Raw genomic sequence first — 17,903 nt, forward strand, 5'->3', positions numbered from 1 at the left:
CACCCCATCTCTTCCTCTTAGTTTTTGGCTTTGTCACTAGCAATGCAGTGGAAGAGCGCAGAACTCTAGATGGCTTATAGCGGAAAGGTTTCTTGATTAAATAAGAGGGTCAAAAGCCATAAAAAGCCTTATGTGCTAGCACCAGCCCTTTAAACCTCACTCTCTCCCGAACAGGCAGCCAGTGCGGCTCCCTATGGTGGGCCCTGACAGAGATGTTTCTTGGGATGTTGCACAGGAGCCTTGATGCAGCATTCTGCACCAGTTGGAGTATCTTGAGTCGGTATAAAGGGAAACCCCAATATAGCGCATTAGCATAGTCCGGCGTGAGGTAATTAGTGCGTGGGCCCCTGTCTTCTGACAAGAGGGTGGGGAAACAACAAAAACTTTGAGAAGCCGCAGAATACTAAAGCAGGATACAACCACACTTTCTACCTGAGGTTTAAATGGCAGATCAGAGCTAGGCCAGACTTCAGCACACCAAGAAGGGGGAGTAGACCCAAAAACCAGAACTTCAATCTTACTCGTGTTGCACTGGAGGTTACTTAAGCGCATCCACTGGAACACATCTGACAGACACACTTCAAAATTAAGATGAGTGATGGAAACATTTCGGTCCCACGTCAGAAGGATCTGTTATTCATCAGCATAAGAAATTATCTGCACTCCAAAGGATTCCACTCGGGGATAAGTAAACATTGAACAATGTTGGACTCAAGGCCGAACCCTAGGGGACACCAAACTTAAGAAGTTTGCAGTCAAATGCATAAGGAGGCATCCACACGGCATTGTCCCTATTTGATAGGAAAGAGCCCAACCAGGCCAACACAGTCCCACCTACCCCTATGCCCTGCAGGTGACGTAGCAAAATTGAATAGGAAACCGTATCGAATGCCACAGAGAGGTCCAATAGCAATAAAACGATGTTCTTACCATTGTCTACAGGCATTTTAATGGCTGTAAACATAGGCCTGGAGATAGGTAGTAACATACAAACTGCCATTATCTAACAGATACCTTAAATCTGCCATGCAGAGGTTTACCAAAGGCGCAATTACTACCCATGGAATTACCATTTTCGTGTCGCATTATTTCGGAAGTAATTCCACCTTCAGTAATCTTTTGATGGTGGTTTTATCTCATTCATGAGGAAATCGCGGATTTCACTTTACTACAATTCTCTACATGAGGCTGAAAGGCTCCAGCTCTGTCTACGCTCACTCTCTGATTATATTTTGCACGTTATTCCAGTAGCTTTTTGAATTCTGTTACTGTGGCTACAAAGCCTCCTCTTTGCAAAAGCAAAGACTTTACAACAGGAAAGCACTGGTATGACTATACTGAAAGTATATGTACAAGAACTGCCGCTAACTAACGCTAGTTAGCGGCAGTTTTCTTAATGCGGCCTATCCCCAAAAACCATTGCCCTGTTAGCGATGTATTTACATTACGTCGCTACATGGTGATAGTTTCAGGAAGCCGCGGTGAAAACTGCCGCTAACACTAGCGTGAAGGCGATACAAATTCGGACGTTACCTGGCAAAACCTGACGAAAGGCCCATTAGCTGCAAAAAAACTCACGTTAGTCAGCCCAATGTGACTTTTTTTGCCTCTAGAGGCAAAAATAGCCTATAAGTCCACCTCCAATTAAAAATAGGAAACAAAAAAATATGGAATGCAGAATAGAGCAGCGAGGGGCAAGTGCTGCATAGATTAATAACCCCCTCCAGCACCCCAACAGCCAGGATGACCAGCCAGAGTCCCAGGGGAAGAGGAAATTCAGGGCTTCAATCATGAAGAGAGGCACATCGCTGGGCAAAACCAGTGATGCATCACTTATCATTGCGCACTCCTTGCAACACCATGGCATCCAAAACCTTGAAGCGTCGACAGTCCCTGAGACCTGGAGGCCTCGCTGGGCCTGCGTCAGGAACCCGGAGTTGGATGCGGAGTTGCTGCGGAGTTACTGGGCCGTGGTGGTAGACATTGATGCGTCGGCGATCACCCTTACCTGGTGGTGAAGTCTGCCAGGTCGCATGGAGACATGTTGCTGACCTGTTTGAGAAAACTGCCTGGTGCCCCTTGGAGCTGTGAACGGTAGAGGCGCTCCTGCGCACCAATGTCGGGAGGTCTGCATCACATACCGCACCCCACCACTACACCGTGGTTACCAATGGTGGGCGGCGCCTCTCTGCATCACAGGCCGGAGGATGAAGCGCTGCCCAGAATCTGTGGAGGGTGAGGCCCCTGAGCTGCGTCGAACTTTTGTGGTGGGAGCGCTGCAACTTCACGCCTAAGGGGGCCCTGTTGCATCACCTGCATTGGGAGGTTCCCCAGCGGAATTGGCGGCAGCTGTTGTACCCAGGCTTGTGGAATCCCACCTGGCTGAAGCTCCTGCTGGCTGAGCCACAGATTTGGAGAGAGTGCTGCGAATTGTTCCACGGTGTCAATGTCCAGGTGAGGAGAAGGTGGTACATGTAGCGGAGGAGGCCCGGGGGTTGAGTCGGGCCCAGACCTAGCACCTGTGGGTGACGCACCCCCAGTGGTGGCTCATCCCCTATGGCGGAAGAGGACTGCCCTACTGCTATCAAGCAGTGCAAGAAACGGAAACATAACATGATGATTACTTTCTGATGTACTCATGTAATGTTCCCTTTGCGGGCGGGAGGGCGGGTGGGGCTGCTCTACTCACAGATCAGAGCAGGGGCAGAGTGGTATTCCCACTCATGTGCGCAGTGACTATTTGGTCGGCCCACTCAGGCTGCCCAAAGCAGTAATGCGCACATCCCTGTTCGCAATGCAGGCATTACAGCCTGCATGGAGAACATGCCCAGCCCTCCAGCCCCTGGCTCAACGCCTTGTCACGGCGCTCAAGAACAATCACAATGCCGCATTGCAGTGCTGTGATTGGATTAGGGGAAGGAGCCTGGCTAGGAGAGCAGGAGCACAGAGGATGCAGGACCCAGCCTCGAGGCAAGAATGAAAAGAAATATATATTTACAACCCCGCCTCCCGGCCCCCTCCAGTGTCCTTTCCTGCGTTTCCCACCTGCCAGTTGTCCAGTTCTCCCGCAGCACTACATAATGGCAGCTGCTGTGCACATGGGGCGTACCTCTGGTTGAGCCCAGCATCAAGGAACCTTCCTCTTGGACACTCCACCTCTACGACACCAGCACCCTCCTCACCATCAACCCTGGACGCCACACCGCCTGCCATCTAGCAACACTGTAGAATTCTCTTGCACCCTGCACCGGTCAAAACTTCAAATGTACCTTCTGCCACATCAGCATACCAGCGCCTCCTGCCGCCCGACCAACAGCGCAGCTGACCAGCTCAATTGAATCCTCCTCAATGTGCAGTCCCTCCACAAGCACGCAACAGAAATCTGGGACCTCCTCGACACCACCTCTTCAGACATCGCCTTCTTCATTGAAAACTGGACCAACCTCTGCTCTGGCCCGTAAATCGCCATCACCATTCGTGACGGCTACAAATTTATCCGCACGGACCATCAGAGCGGCCAGGAGGAGGCATTGCCATTATCTGAAAAAGCACACTCCGACTGGCCACGCACTGGCCAGGCACTCTAATGACCCCAGGGTGACCATGGAACACCTCCATTTCCAGATCCGGACAAACCCCAACACCACCCTCCACGGCACCCCGGCCACAAGCCCCTTCTGACAGTTTCACCCTGCTGATGCATCATTTTCTTGACGTACTTGCAGCGTGATTCTTGCACCACATTGCACCCTATTTGCAAAGTGACGCATATAGACATGTGCGTGACCTTGTGAATCCCTGTGCCACAATATACCTGCATCAGGTATGATGAATGCAGGGTGGGCGTTTCCATGCAACAAGCCCTCATAGGAGTGGTGCAGTGAAATCCATCAGATTTCACTGCAACAATTGTAGGACGCCACTGCATCAGTACCTTACACTTTGCTCATGGCAGGCGTAAGGGTGACGCAGTACCACAGGGATAGGCTGGCCCCATGCATTGCCAGAGTTGCATCATGCTTGTGACCCAACTGCAGTTAGAGGCAGTTGTTTGTAGGCCTGGGCAAAACTTCCGTTCCGTTCGCAGAATTTGCGATAATTTGGCATTTCCGCGGAGAGCGCGGAAATGTCAAAATTTCCGCATTCCGCAGCTTTGCGATAATTTGGTTCTTGCTCGTGCTGTAAAATAATACATTCTCGCGCGCGATCGCCTTACCTGAATCCCCGCGTTCGCCGACAAGTTTTCCCGATCCAGTCGCGTTCTCCATGAGATGTTGTATTGTTTTAGCCATTTGCGCTGTCTCGCGACAGTTCGCGTCCGCAGTGAGGTCATGCGTCGCGCGATCACGTCTTTTTTCTCGCGATCATGCACCGCGAGACAACTGAAAACAAGATGGCCGCGCCCGCAAGCAACCACATGGGTAAGTTGGCGACCCGCAACCATGCAGAAAATCTCGAACATGCCGGAAAAAAACTTCCGCATCTTCGCGATATTTCCGCTTGTTTGCGGAGATTTTTAACATTTTCGCGATAATTTGCGAAAGTCGCTTTCGCAAATTCCGCCCACCCCTAGTTGTTTGGGTTTTGCACCATACAATCCTTGTAAATATGTCAAAGTGGGGTTAGCGGCAGTTTTTGCACAGGAACGCCTACCTTGCATCTCATTTTCGTTAAGTCTGGCGTTCCTGAAAATTCACGTTTATGCTGGAAAACTGCCGCTAACTACGGTTAGGGGCAACTTGTAAATGAAGTGATAAAAAAAAAGCCACCGTAACGTCAAAAAATTGACGCTACGGCGGCGTTAACTCCTTGTACATATACCCCTTTGTGAGGTGGAAAAGTCTTTCCAACTCGTAAAACATATCTTGCGGCTCTCTCCAAATCAGCTAAAGGAGAGGGTATGAAATGGATGCCCAATCCACGTTGCGATTCGTAATTATTCTTTTTGAAGCAGCCCCAGTCCTTTTATATGTCACTGATATATTGTGAGTTGCAATTATATACCAGCGATTTGTGACTGCACTTGCAAGCTGACAGGTTACCCACCCAGGATAATAATAATAATAAAAAAAGTTTATAAAGCGCCTGGTTACACTAGACTAGTGTGTCCCCGCGCTACGATAATGGTTGTCAACCATTTTGAAAGTGAATTTGTCCTGTAAAACAACTTCCATTTTGTGAATGGTGGCGGACTCAAGGACAGCCGACAATGGTTCAGGGAACTACAACTTTTTCTCCACAATGTCAATAACAACATAACACTTTTGTATTTTAAAGCAGCCTCTCTCACTTTAAACGACAGGGACTCTGTTAAAAAAAAAATATATATATATATATATATTTCAACATGCGGGAATGTGAATGTGAATGGAAGGATGGTAGTCTGCTGTTCTGTGGAGAGAACGCCTCCTGGCATGTATACAGTAAAGAGCCAGGACTGCAAAATGTAAGACAGGGGGTAAACCAGTCGATGTGCAAAAAACACCAATTGTTTTGCTGCCTTGAATTTGTACATCAGGCCAATAGGACTTCACTAAAGAGGAAAACAGAGCAAACACAAACTCCCTGTTCCCACCATTCCAGCTCTTTATTTTTTTATCGTGTGAACTGTGCTTGTCATAGTTTATTTGACTTTCTAGCGAGTTTCCTAATCTGAGAGCCTTTGATGGTTTTAAATCAATACAGACTGTGTACAAAAAGCTAAAAGAAAAGTCGATTATGAAAAGTTGACTTTTCAAATGTTTTCCAGCAGACGATAAAACATTTGGTTGTTAAGACAACTTTCCAAACATAAGCAGGTTTTAACTTACAGCCAGTCACACATTTAAGGGTTGGAGATATTTTGCCTATGCCCGCGAAATAAGGAGTAACTGAGAAACTTTGCTTCAGCAAACTGAAATTCTTGAACATCCCAAACTTCACTCAAGGTGTGGGGGCCTGATCTAGAGTTTGGCTGATGGCTTACTCTGTCACAACGCAACAGGTATCCCATCAGTCCTACTACAAGTAATACAGGATATAGTGGACTTGTGACGAGAACCTGTCTGCCAAACTCTAAGGGGCTTATTAATAAAGCCCCTCATGACGCCGGTGCGTCACTTTTTGTGATGCTCTGCAGTTTTCTGCGTTAAAGGGTTTTCCAGCAACATCCATGGCTTTTTGACACTGCCCCAGATTTGCGAAGAATCGTAACTCTGAGGCAGTGCGAAAAAACGTACGCCTCCCCAGGGGAGGTGTAAGGGAGGCACAATGAGAAATGTATTTATTTCTCCTCGTTTTTTCCTTTTTCTGTCAGCTGCATTCTGCAGTTCACATAGAAAAAGCCTCTTGTGATTGTTTTTGTACAGGAATGTGTCCCTTCCCGCACAAAAATAATCATCCCTGTAGGGCAGGCACCCTTGCACCATGCGGCAAAGTTGCCTGCATTGGCGCACAGCAGCCCATTGTGCGCCAGCTCAGGGGAAAAGAACAGGAATGTGCCGTATCTCATAGATACGGTACATTCCTGCCCTTTCCTTTGCCATAGGGCAGCACAGCAGGAAGGCCTGCAGTGCTGCCCTACGTCAAGAACTCATAAATGAGGCCCATTATCAGGACCTTAATCATAAACGTTCTGTGCAAAGAGGAAACTGATGTCCTGGTGCAGGATGGCCTCTAGGTGGCGCATGCTGTGCCAGGAAATGTAGAAGGGATTTGAATGTAGCTGCTGGAACCTTGCCCAGCACAGGTAGGCCCTGTCGGTAGGTGAAGTAGATCGTGTCAGTGTAGTGACACAAAATGTTGATGCTTCCCTGCAAAATGTAATAATGGGCCAGAGTCTCCCAAATCTCACAGGTATTTGACCTTGGGCGGAATGGCCCCCCCCTGATGGGTTTGGAGCCCCCTTGTGATGCTGGGGCTGCAGGGTCCTAGGTTACGCTCTTGGATAGTGTGGGAAGTAGGCGCGATTGTGGCAGGAAGCAGAGAAAGACAACCGGCACACACTGACAGCTCCATGGTTAGGGGATAGGGAGTCAACTTTGCCTGCTGGCAGGGTCGGACTGACATATACAACAATCAGGCAGTGCCTGAAGGGCAAGCCAGACAGGCCAGTGATTGGGCCAGTTATTTGGCTGTATGCTGGCCTGTTTTATAGTTTGCTGGGCTAATTTTCACTGTTAATGTCCCTGAAGTTTAAACAAACAATGCCTGCAGCAAGCCTAAATCAATGGAGTATTCCATACTTTGCAAAACACATACTACATGTCTTTATAAGTTCAAAACTGCCCCAATATGCAAATTGAGGCCACTTTTTTTAGCTCTCTAATTCACTAAAAGGTGTCCCAGTCCGATCCTGCCAGTCGGTGAGGGTGGACAAAGCAGAAGATGGAGAAGTGTCCTACGTGGTGTTAAGTCCACCTGCTGGATGCTGCTCTGTGAGGGAATGGTGTCCTGCTGAAGCAGAGGCCGCTGAAACTTCACAAGCCTGAGAATTTGTGAAGCTCACAAAGTTAAAAACATTCACAAAGTTGCAATTCGCAAGATTTTGCAACTGTGCACATGCCCGTGCATAACACGACAGCGTCTCCTTGTCTGAACCACCAGTTAAGGAATACACAAGATAGACGAGTCATAGAGCGCAAATCCATGGGGTTGATTCATAAAAAAGTAGTAACTTAACTTGTTACAAGCTGACAATTTTCTTAGCTACTGGTTTTTATTTTTAAGGGGTGCACCTGGATCTATGAAATCGCAGAATTCTGTCCCTTTGCATAGCCCCGCTCTGGCGAATTTTAACAGCCAGTTGCAAATTCTTCAGGTTTAGTGTTAAGCTGCTAGTGCTCTCTAATATTTTTTTCAGGTGGAAACATCGCTTTTCCTACACAATACTGGGGATTTTCTGGTGTTTTCACACTCGGTTTCCTCATTTATTTCAGGTTTTTTTACATTAAAGCTAAGTGTGACAATTGATCAATAGGAAAGCTTTGCGATCACCTACAAAGTTAGCACTTTGTTTATGTTTACCAGTTTCGCTCTGAAACCGCCTGCCCCTAGCTGCTTCTATGGGATCGCCTATAGTTCCACAACTAGCCCTAAAAATAAACCTTCCGAAAAGGTCGCAAACATACTTGGAGATTTTCCACAGTCATAAGTTTCGTGGACGGACAGACATATTGCCATTAGCGAACAAAGTGAAGCATAGGTGCATAAATAAATCATTGTTACCACATTCCGGCTTTCCATCCCCAGCATGAAGAGAGATGGCAAGTAATGCTCATCGCATGTTCACAAACGTCTGGAAGGATTGTGGCTTACTACATAGACAGGAGGCACTACAGCCAGCCTGTCGAGTCACTAGCCCTCCCTGAGGCCTACTAAACATTTAATACATTTTTCATGCAGTTTGTAGATGTTCAAACTTTCTATTCCATTTCTCTGAAATTGAAAGCTCTGCAACCCTATTAACTTCCAGAGAAATCAAAATATTGTCTCTTTAGTAGGCCTGGGCAAAAATTTCGTTCCGTTCGCGGAAATTGCGATAATTTGACATTTTTGCGTTCCGCGGAGAGCGCGAAAATGTCAAAAATTCCGGTTTCCGCAGCTTGGCGATAATTTGTTTCTTGCTCGCGCTGTAAAATGATACATTCTCGCGCGCGCGCGATCGCCTTACCTGAATCCCTGCGTTCGCCGACAAGTTTTCTTGATCCGGTCGCGTTCTCCATGAGATGTTGTATTGTTTTTAGCCATTTGCGCTGTCTCGCGACAGTTCGCGCCCGCAGTGACGTCATGCGTCGCGCGATCACGTCTTTCTTCTCGCGATCATGCACCGCGAGAACAACTCAAAACAAGATGGCCGCGCCCGCAAGCAACCACATGGGTAAGTTGGCGACCCGCAACCATGCAGAAAATCTCGCGAACATGCCGGAAAAAAACTTCCGCATCTTCGCGATATTTCTGCTTGTTTGCGATAATTTTAAACATTCTCGCGATAATTTGCGAAGGTTAATTCCGCAAATTCCGCCCACCCCTACTCTTTAGTGGCTAGCAGAGTTTTCTCCGTTCAGAGTGAAATTTGCAGCAAACTGCTGCAAAAAGGACTATACAGCAATACACATCCAGCTGATTTAAATGTAATAATATTTATTTTTCTGATACTATTCCTGAAGGATGAGTGGAAAGGCACAGTTTTTCAGTGTGAAGCGAGTCAGATTTAGGCATGGGGTAAGCTGATGCAAAAGGGTTGGGTTAAGGGGTTTTAGGTCGGGCCTGAAGTAGATGATTCCTCCTTGTCCATCTGGAGAGAGAACTCTGGTGATTATTCAAGGAAGCGGAAATCAGCTCTAATAACGACTTTGGCAGTGGTGCTCGGAGCTATGAGTTCTAGTCCCGAGGATGAAGCTTGACCATATGGTGTGACACTAGGACAAACCAAGTCATATCTCTGAGCCTCAGTTGCAACACCAACTTAAGTCCAAAGCACTTGGAAACCAGCTGAACACCAGAATCAAGTGCTATATTCAAAATTTGGCATTTACATCTCCAGCACACTCGTGTTGATGCATTTTCTGCCACCATCTATTACCGCCCGAATTGCAGTTTGCATTCTTCCGAACAGTTCCTTAGCTGTGCTGCCTGGAAGCGAAGTCAACGGTGCATCTAGCAAACCAGTCATTTATCCACCTTTGATGTTTGTGAGCTCCCAGGATTTTTGGTCATGCGCACTCAACTGTGTTTACGTGTGAAAACTATGCACATGGAGTTGAAAAAATAATCTTAAATCAGTGTCTGATTACGTATCAGGACGTAATATTGACAATGCTTCTAGAAACCTTATTAAATCCTACAGAAATCGGGAAAGTAAACTTCATAGATAAACCTTTGCTACATGTAATCTAATAGTTTAAAAGATGAAAGTAGATAAACAAGATGAAAGTGATGTAGCAATGCAAACAGCTCATTAAATATTTAGACATCTAAGTCTGAAAGGGTATTGCTTTGAGATATATATATATATATATATATATATACACACACACAAAGAAGAAGCAGAGAACTCTGGGTAGTTTTCAAGTTTTGGTGGAAAGCAGCTTCTGTATAGAACACACTCTACACCAGAGAGACACTAAATTTGCTCACCTCAAATATCTGTTTTTCTTTCAAAGTCATTAAGCATAGGATGAGCAACATGTCATCCACACCAAGATAGAAAGGGACAAAGTCTTTTGCCATTCCTACAGCAAAGTCTTTAAGCATAGGATTAATACAGTGTTATTCATGCTGAGCTGTAAAATGGCCAAAGCCTTTTACCACTCCAGGCACAGCATTACAGCTTTGGATTGGTAAAATACCATCCGAGCAAACCTGAAATGACTAAAAGCAACCCCTGACACGTGTTTCGCTCTCATTAGAGCTCTTCAGAGAGGTGTAGCTTTGTCTAGACACAAGGGAGCACCCATCTATATATGACCAAGACACTGGTGAGTAGAAAGGGGTTATCTTCTGTCTACCGACAATAAAGGATTGCTATCATCATATCAAATCTGGAGTGGCTGCTTTTACAAAAACAATTATATATATATATATATATATATATATATATATATATATCTCCATATCCCACTGGTGGTTGCCAGTAGGTATAATTTAGTTGGGACCATGTTTCTGTAGAAAAAGCGTTTTTTGACTGGTTTCTTTGGGCGTCGTTTGACGAATCTTCACACAACTTTCCAAAAAAAGTATCATAGTGAGTCTTGTTGTGCATAGAAAGTTTCGGGGTGATCTGTCAAGTGGGGGTCGAGAAAAAGGGGGGTAAAAAAAGTGTGTTTCCCATGTTAATTTCCATCGACTCTTTAGACCCGGCTGCAGCCCGAACCTCTGGCCGGAATTACAACGAATTTAGCAAAAAGCTAGCTGTTGGTCTGCAGATTGTGCTTTGTTTTTATTTACTGTAAATCCATTCAGTAGTTTGTGAGATATTAAAGGAAATTCAAATTTGTCTATCTACAATCCAAAAGTCTTCACGAATAATGATAAGCTTGCGCAGAGATCTGCAGAACTCTGATTGGCTTCCAACATTTCAACCAGGAAGTTTTGGCAGCCATGTTGGGACTCCGCTTTAGCTGAGTCCCACAAAAAATGAGAAAAAAAGAAAAGGGGGCAGGGTGGAATACTCCATGACACCGGACAAGCGTACCTCAACAGACGACTCGGCCTCTACAACCCCGCCCGCCAACTCCGCTCCGCAGATCATGCCCTCGCCACAGTCCCCCGCATCCGAAGAGTGACCGCCGGCTGCAGATCATTCTCCCACCTCGCCGCCAAGACGTGGAACACCCTCCCCATCCGCCTACGGCAGACCGAAGACCTTCTAACCTTCAGGAGACTCCTCAAGACCTGGCTCTTCAAACAGTAGCAGCATTCCCCCCCCCCCCCCCCCCAGCGCCTTTAGACCCTCACGGGTATGTAGTGCGCTTTACAAATGCTATGATTGATTAATTGAAGCCTTGGTCTATGGCCTATGTGCACATAATTTAAAATTGAAGGAGGGCGTGCACAGGACCCCGCTCCTACGGCATTTTATGGCAGGGGGACCACTAACTCCCCAGAGCCTAAGTTTCTATCACGGGGTGGGCACGTGAAGACCCCTGTGCCTCAGGGACCACAACCCTCCCGGGCTTTAAATTTAACAATTGTACAAGGGACCAGACGGACCCCCGGGGCACGGACCACCACCTCCCATGGGCTTTAAAATGAAAAAATGTGTGGGGGGCTGTGCAGACCCCCCCCCCCCGAGCCCCTGGGACAACCGCCTCCCCAGGGTTATATAGAAAGAAATGGGGGGCCTCGCGGACCCAGCGGTGCTCCAGGGACCACCACCTCCCCTGGGCTAAATTGAATGTAATGGGGGGCTTTGCAGACCTCCTCCGGGCCCCGGGGACCACCACCTCCCTGGGGCCAAAATACCAATTCAAAGTGGGAGGGGGGCTACCCAGACCCCTCCTTGGCCATATACGACCCCAGGAACCACCACCTTCCCAGGGCTTACCTGTGAACAACAAAGGAGGGAGGGCAGCGTGACCACCCTCCTGAAGCAATATATGGCCTGGGGACCACCACCCCCCAGGACTGGCTCATACTATGTTCCAGAGTGCCCATCCTCAGGACATACCTGGTTGCTCTGACTTGGCAGGAGCTTTGACAACTCCTGTCAAGTTAGAGCAAACACAAACTCTGTTCCTGCATGCTGAGAGTGGAGTTTTTATCTGTTTCCCTGCCCACTGTCCAGGAGGCAGGCAAACAGAAGAAAAAGGATTGTTCTCACACTGAGGGAGCTGCATGTTTAGCAGCTCCCTGTGTGTAAGAGCGATGTCAGCTCCTGCAGGAGGCTGGGAGCTGGCAGGGACCATGGAAACATTAAGGCTCCCCGATCCCCAACGGTTGTGACTGGGTTCCCTGGATGGGCTCCAGGGCACCCAGCATTTGAAGGCCAGGCCAGGGGCATTGGGTCCCCGAGGTGGAAAACAGTCTGGGAGTGGGGACACATGGCCCCCTCCCCCATTGAGTTAAGGCCGGGCCCCAGGGATGGGGTCCCCGGGGCTGACATCGGCCCGGGGAGGTTAGCTGCACTGCGCCCCTTCCCCATTCAAATGCAGCTGGACCATGGGGGTCCCCTGCCAAAGTTGGCACAGGGAGAGGGGGCCGCATGAAATTACAGCTGCCCCTCTCCCCCATTATAGAGCAAGAAAATAAACCAAAAAACAAGGGGGGAAAAAGGAAAGAAATGAACAGAAAGGGCAAAACAGGGGGCAGAGTAATGATCAGGAAAGGCAAAACAGAGGGCAGATAAGCAAGAAACAAAGGCAAAACAGAGTAGGAAAACAAGCAGAAAAGGCAAAACAGAGCATAAGAGGGTAAAACAGAGAGCACTGAGAAACACACCCACTCTCAGACCCACTCAGAGAATCACACACCCACTCACTGACCCAATGAGACAATCATACACCCACTTACAAATCCACTCAGAGACTCATGTACACACTCACAGACCCACTCAGTTTCACACATCCAATCCCAACCCACTAAGTGACTCATGCACTCACTCATCAGGCCCACTCATAAACTCATACACTCACTCACAGACCCACTCAGAGACTCACAATCCACTCACAGACCCACTCAGATACTCATGCACCCACTCACAGACTCATGCACCCACTCAGACTCTCACACTCACTCACAGGCCCACTCAGACTCGCACACCCACTCACTGACCTACTGAGACACTCCTTTACTCATTCACACACACACTGTCGAAGGTTAGTGGTTACAGTTAGGAAATACAATCCTAAAACATTATAGTTAGAAAATAACATTAAAAAGAATCCTTAGAAATTCACTGAAAAAAAACAGGTTACAGGGGCGTTGAAGTTAGAAAATAAAATTTTAAAAAACATAAAAATTAACTGAAAGAATTAAAGGTTACAGGGACGTTATAGATAGGCTCACATTTTACTCGTACAAAACCAGTGAAATTCAGCAGTTATAGTTGGCTGAGCTAACTATAACTTACGCCCCTGCAATGCACTGCTTAACCTCACATATAACATAACTCATGACATGGTCAGTGACATCACTGGAGACATCACTGATGACATCTCAAATGACATCACTGATGACATCCACAGAAGCACTTACACACCCACTCACAACCCTATACAACCTCTCATATACCCACACAACCACTCACAAACCCATTAACAGAACCCATACAAGTACTCACACAAACGCTCATATATCCATAGAGCCACTCACACGCCCACTCACTCATATAGCCAATCACACAACCACTCAATCACCCATACAGCCTCTAAACACAACCCCTCACTCATGCATACAAGCACTCACACACCCACTTACATACCCATTCACACATCGATACAAGCACTCACATCCGCTCACTCACCCATACATCCATTCATACAGACACTTACTCTACAATGCAGCTGCTCACACACCAATTCACTTAACCAAACACCCACTCACTCACCGATACAGCCACTTACACAGCCAGTCACCCACTCATACAGCCATTCAGACACCTAACTCATCCATACAGTCACTTACACACCCACTCACCCACCCATTCAGCCACTCACACAGCCACTTACTCACCTATACTGACACCCACTCACTCACCAATACACTCCCTCACACAGCCACTCACTCACCCACACAACTACTCACACACTTACTTATACACACACACCGACACACACCCATACAGGCACCCAGACACCCACTCACACACGGATACACACAGTCACATAGCCACTCACATAGAATATGTCAGAAATACTATCACTCAGTAGTAAATAAAGTATACTATCCTTACTTTTATAGTACCTTGGTATATATGTTTAACATTCAAATGTTTAAAAAACGCTCACATACACTGGATGATGTCATCAATGATCTAATTTGAGATGCTCTCAGTGATGTTATCATGTCAGGAGTGATGTAATATGTGAGGTCATTTGTACGAGTGAAATGTGAGACTAACTATAATCTCCCTTTAACCATTGTATTTTTTATTATATATGATATATATATATATATATATATATATATATATATATATCAAGCTCCTGGTTGACACACGCAGTTTGGAAAGCAGTCGAGCAGCTGCGTAAGGATCAACCTGTTCCTTAAATCACTGGTACGGGCAGCATCCACCTGCAAGCAGAAATAAATGCAAATCACTTTTTTGCCTGACGCGTTTCGTTTATTCACTTCTTCAAAGGCAATACCATGATGAACACTCCCCCATCGCTTTTAACGTCTATTAAACATCTGCCACGCCCAGATGGGCTGTCCAAATGGAACTGTGGTGATTTCTGGGAAATGGAGTGTCCGAAATTAATCCTCGGATGGAAGCACATTTCTTGTAAGCTCTGGATGAGCCCCCACAAGCATCACTGTCCGTACCAGTGATTTAAGGAACAGGTTGATCCTTACGCAGCTGCTCGAGTGCTTTCCAAACTGCGTGTGTCAACCAGGAGCTTGATGTTTTGGCGGCTACACGGCCGTCGGAAGGGCACCACCCCGTGAACATTGGGGGCCATGAGGATTGGTATTTACCTACCTGATCATGGGGCAACTGCGCTGGATTGAGGACAGTGACGCTTGTGGGGGCTCATCCAGAGCTTACAAGAAATGTGCTTCCATCTGAGGATTAATTTCGGACATTCCATTTCCCAGTAATCACCACAGTTCCATTTGGACAGCCCATCTGGGCGTGGCAGATGTTTAATAGACGTTAAAAGTGATGGGGGAGTGTTCATCATGGTATTGCCTTTGAAGAAGTGAATAAACGAAACGCGTCCGGCAAAAAAGTGATTTGCATTTATTTCTGCTTGCAGGCGGATGCTGCCCGTACCACTGATTTAAGGAACAGGTTGATCCTTGCGCAGCTGCTCGAGTGCTTTCCAAACTGCGTGTGTCAACCGGGAGCTTGATGAGATATATATATATATATATATATATATACACTTGTTCCCTGGTCTATAAGCCAATATTAACAACTATCTTAAGCCAGGAATAAGGGTTCTGATTTGCCTCCTTTTGTGGCTTAGGGCACTTCTAATACTGTCTTAAGTCACAGAAAAGTTTTAGAAAATGAGGTTATATTTTTTAAATCTTTGAAATTCTCCAAAATAGGACAAACTCTCAACCTCTGTGCTCCATCATCTTGAAGAGTACTCTGGTGCTTTGGGGGCAATTGAGACCACAATGTCACAGTGGCCAAAAACCTGGGGTCTTGAGGCATTGTTCCCTGAGAAAACTGCTGGTTGGCACCTGAATGGAAGTCTTCCTATCTATAGGCAATTCCGGGCAGAAAGTCCCACAGGTCACAACATGCTAGGCAAGGTGATATCACTGATTGCCCACAATTACATTCTTTTGCAACTAACAAGTGATGCTCTCTTCAAGCTGAGCAGGAGAGATGTGTGGATTATTCTGTGTCCCACTCTCCCACAGTATCCCAAATTTCCCTTACTCAAAGGATGCAGTTATCTCCTCATCTGACTGGTTAGCCTCGTCCTCCGACTGGTCGCTGAGGAGGTCGAAGGTAGAGTTAGGCAGAGCGTCCACTACTTCCAGGACTGGGGCGATGCTGTGCCGCCGCTCCCTTCCAGACTCCATGGGGGGGCTCAACGTGCTGCCTTCCACGCTGTCTGGGCTGCTTCCAGAGTCATGCAGGTCCATGGCCACTGTGCCTGCAGTGTAGGGAGTTTGAAAAGGCGCTAGTTATAAAATTGTGCTACTGCAAAAGTCAATACATTTGAAGGGACACACAGAGAATAACCCCTTAATGAATAGCTCAGTGTGCCTTGGCACCACCGAGGTTGAATTAGCACAAGGGAGAAATCAGAATCAAGCTTTATGTTATAACCTTCTTGGCAAAGACCGGCTTGGCTCACAAATCAAGAAAGGATATGTGTTCTGGTGCACTGTAGACCATACACACTTCTGTGTTTTCAGATGATTAATTACTTTTTATTACAGAACTAATCGGTTTCATACGTTTATGGTTCAATCTGTCCATTTTGTGTATCCAAAAAAATGACATCATTGCACGATATACAGTGTGTTACGTTACCCTGGTACACCAAAGCATGAGGTGTGCTCTTCATTAAAAGTAGTACAAAATCTTGAAGCCAAAGTGTTGCATGGTAGTAATTAGTTAATGGAAGGAGGATTGCACCCAGACTCCATAAACCAAATCCTTCTGATTTACTAGATGGCATCTTTATGAGGTGGCTTGTGCAGATTTGTAGGCATCCTCTGGGCTTCGGCAGCAGTCTATGCCTTGTGGCAGAAGTGAGCTGGTACAGAAAGGCCATGACTATTCATCTTCTTCCTGCCCCCGATGAAGGGCACATGCCGAAATGCATTGGGGCACCGGACCAACTTAGCACTCTGTTTATATTGCAACCCTATGGGCGCGATTCACAAAGGCAATATTACATGCGTAGATCTGCAAACATATAGATCTGTTCCTACACCTAGGTGTGACTCTCCGATTATTTGTTATTCAGAAGGACCAAGTGAAGATTTACATCTAGGTGTAAACATAGGAGTCTTCTCCCTCTCAATAAAGGGGGTGAAGTCTCCTGTAACTGAATTTAGAGGTGTAAAGTTACTCCTGTTTATGGAGATCTCTGACACTGGGGAAAAGCTGTCCCCTACTTTACTACTACTAAATGCCTTTTGTGAATACCGAAAGTCGTAAAGTTAGGATTTTGTCTCCGTTTAGTAGTAGTAAAGTTAGGAATCCTAACTTAACTACTATTAAATGCCTTCTGTTAATACCAAAAGTAGTAAGTTTAGGATTTTATCTCATAACTAAATCCCATACTTACATCTTTTTGAGACAACTATCAGGTTTAAAATATTGGAAAACATAAATATCGGGAAAAAAATATTGTGATTCAGGAATATTGTGGTCGACAGCGACAGCGGTCGGAGGGACAGACTGACGCCTCCGGTAGGCTCAAGGAGCTAGTCGGGGCGTTGGTCGGAACGTAATCCCTACAATGAGGGCGGTGCTTACGCAGGCACCACCGTATGGATTACGATGTCTCTTTCCAACAGCCTTTTCATGGGGGTCCCACTGCCATGGAAAGGCTGTTAGAAAGGGGCTTTGGGGACCCCTAGTAGGCCCCCGTCCCTCGTAGACCTCTGCAATTTGGCCTGTGGGGCACATGTGGTACCCCCCCAAACCATCCGGGCACCATGTGGTGCCTGGCACACAGTGCATGGATGTTGAAAAACATCAATTTTTCCATTGCGGCTTGTGCCGCGGCCCTTTTCTGGGCCTCAGCACAAGCTGCAATGGAAAATACGATGTTTACGACTTGGAC

At 46.7% G+C, this 17,903-nt stretch overlaps 1 protein-coding gene across 1 annotated transcript in view; it reads right to left on the reverse strand.

The window, feature by feature from the left end:
• Positions 1–17,903, reverse strand: part of LOC146833056 (potassium channel subfamily T member 2-like) — a 783,113-nt gene that overhangs the window by 384,772 nt on the left and 380,438 nt on the right. The window contains exon 19 of the mRNA XM_085599884.1: positions 16,037–16,256. Coding sequence (XP_085456010.1) covers positions 16,037–16,256 — 220 coding nt within the window. The remainder of the gene's footprint in view (positions 1–16,036; positions 16,257–17,903) is intronic.

This window comes from Triturus cristatus, chromosome 4_2, assembly GCF_964204655.1.
Source record: "Triturus cristatus chromosome 4_2, aTriCri1.1, whole genome shotgun sequence".
Taxonomy (NCBI): Eukaryota; Metazoa; Chordata; class Amphibia; order Caudata; family Salamandridae; genus Triturus; species Triturus cristatus.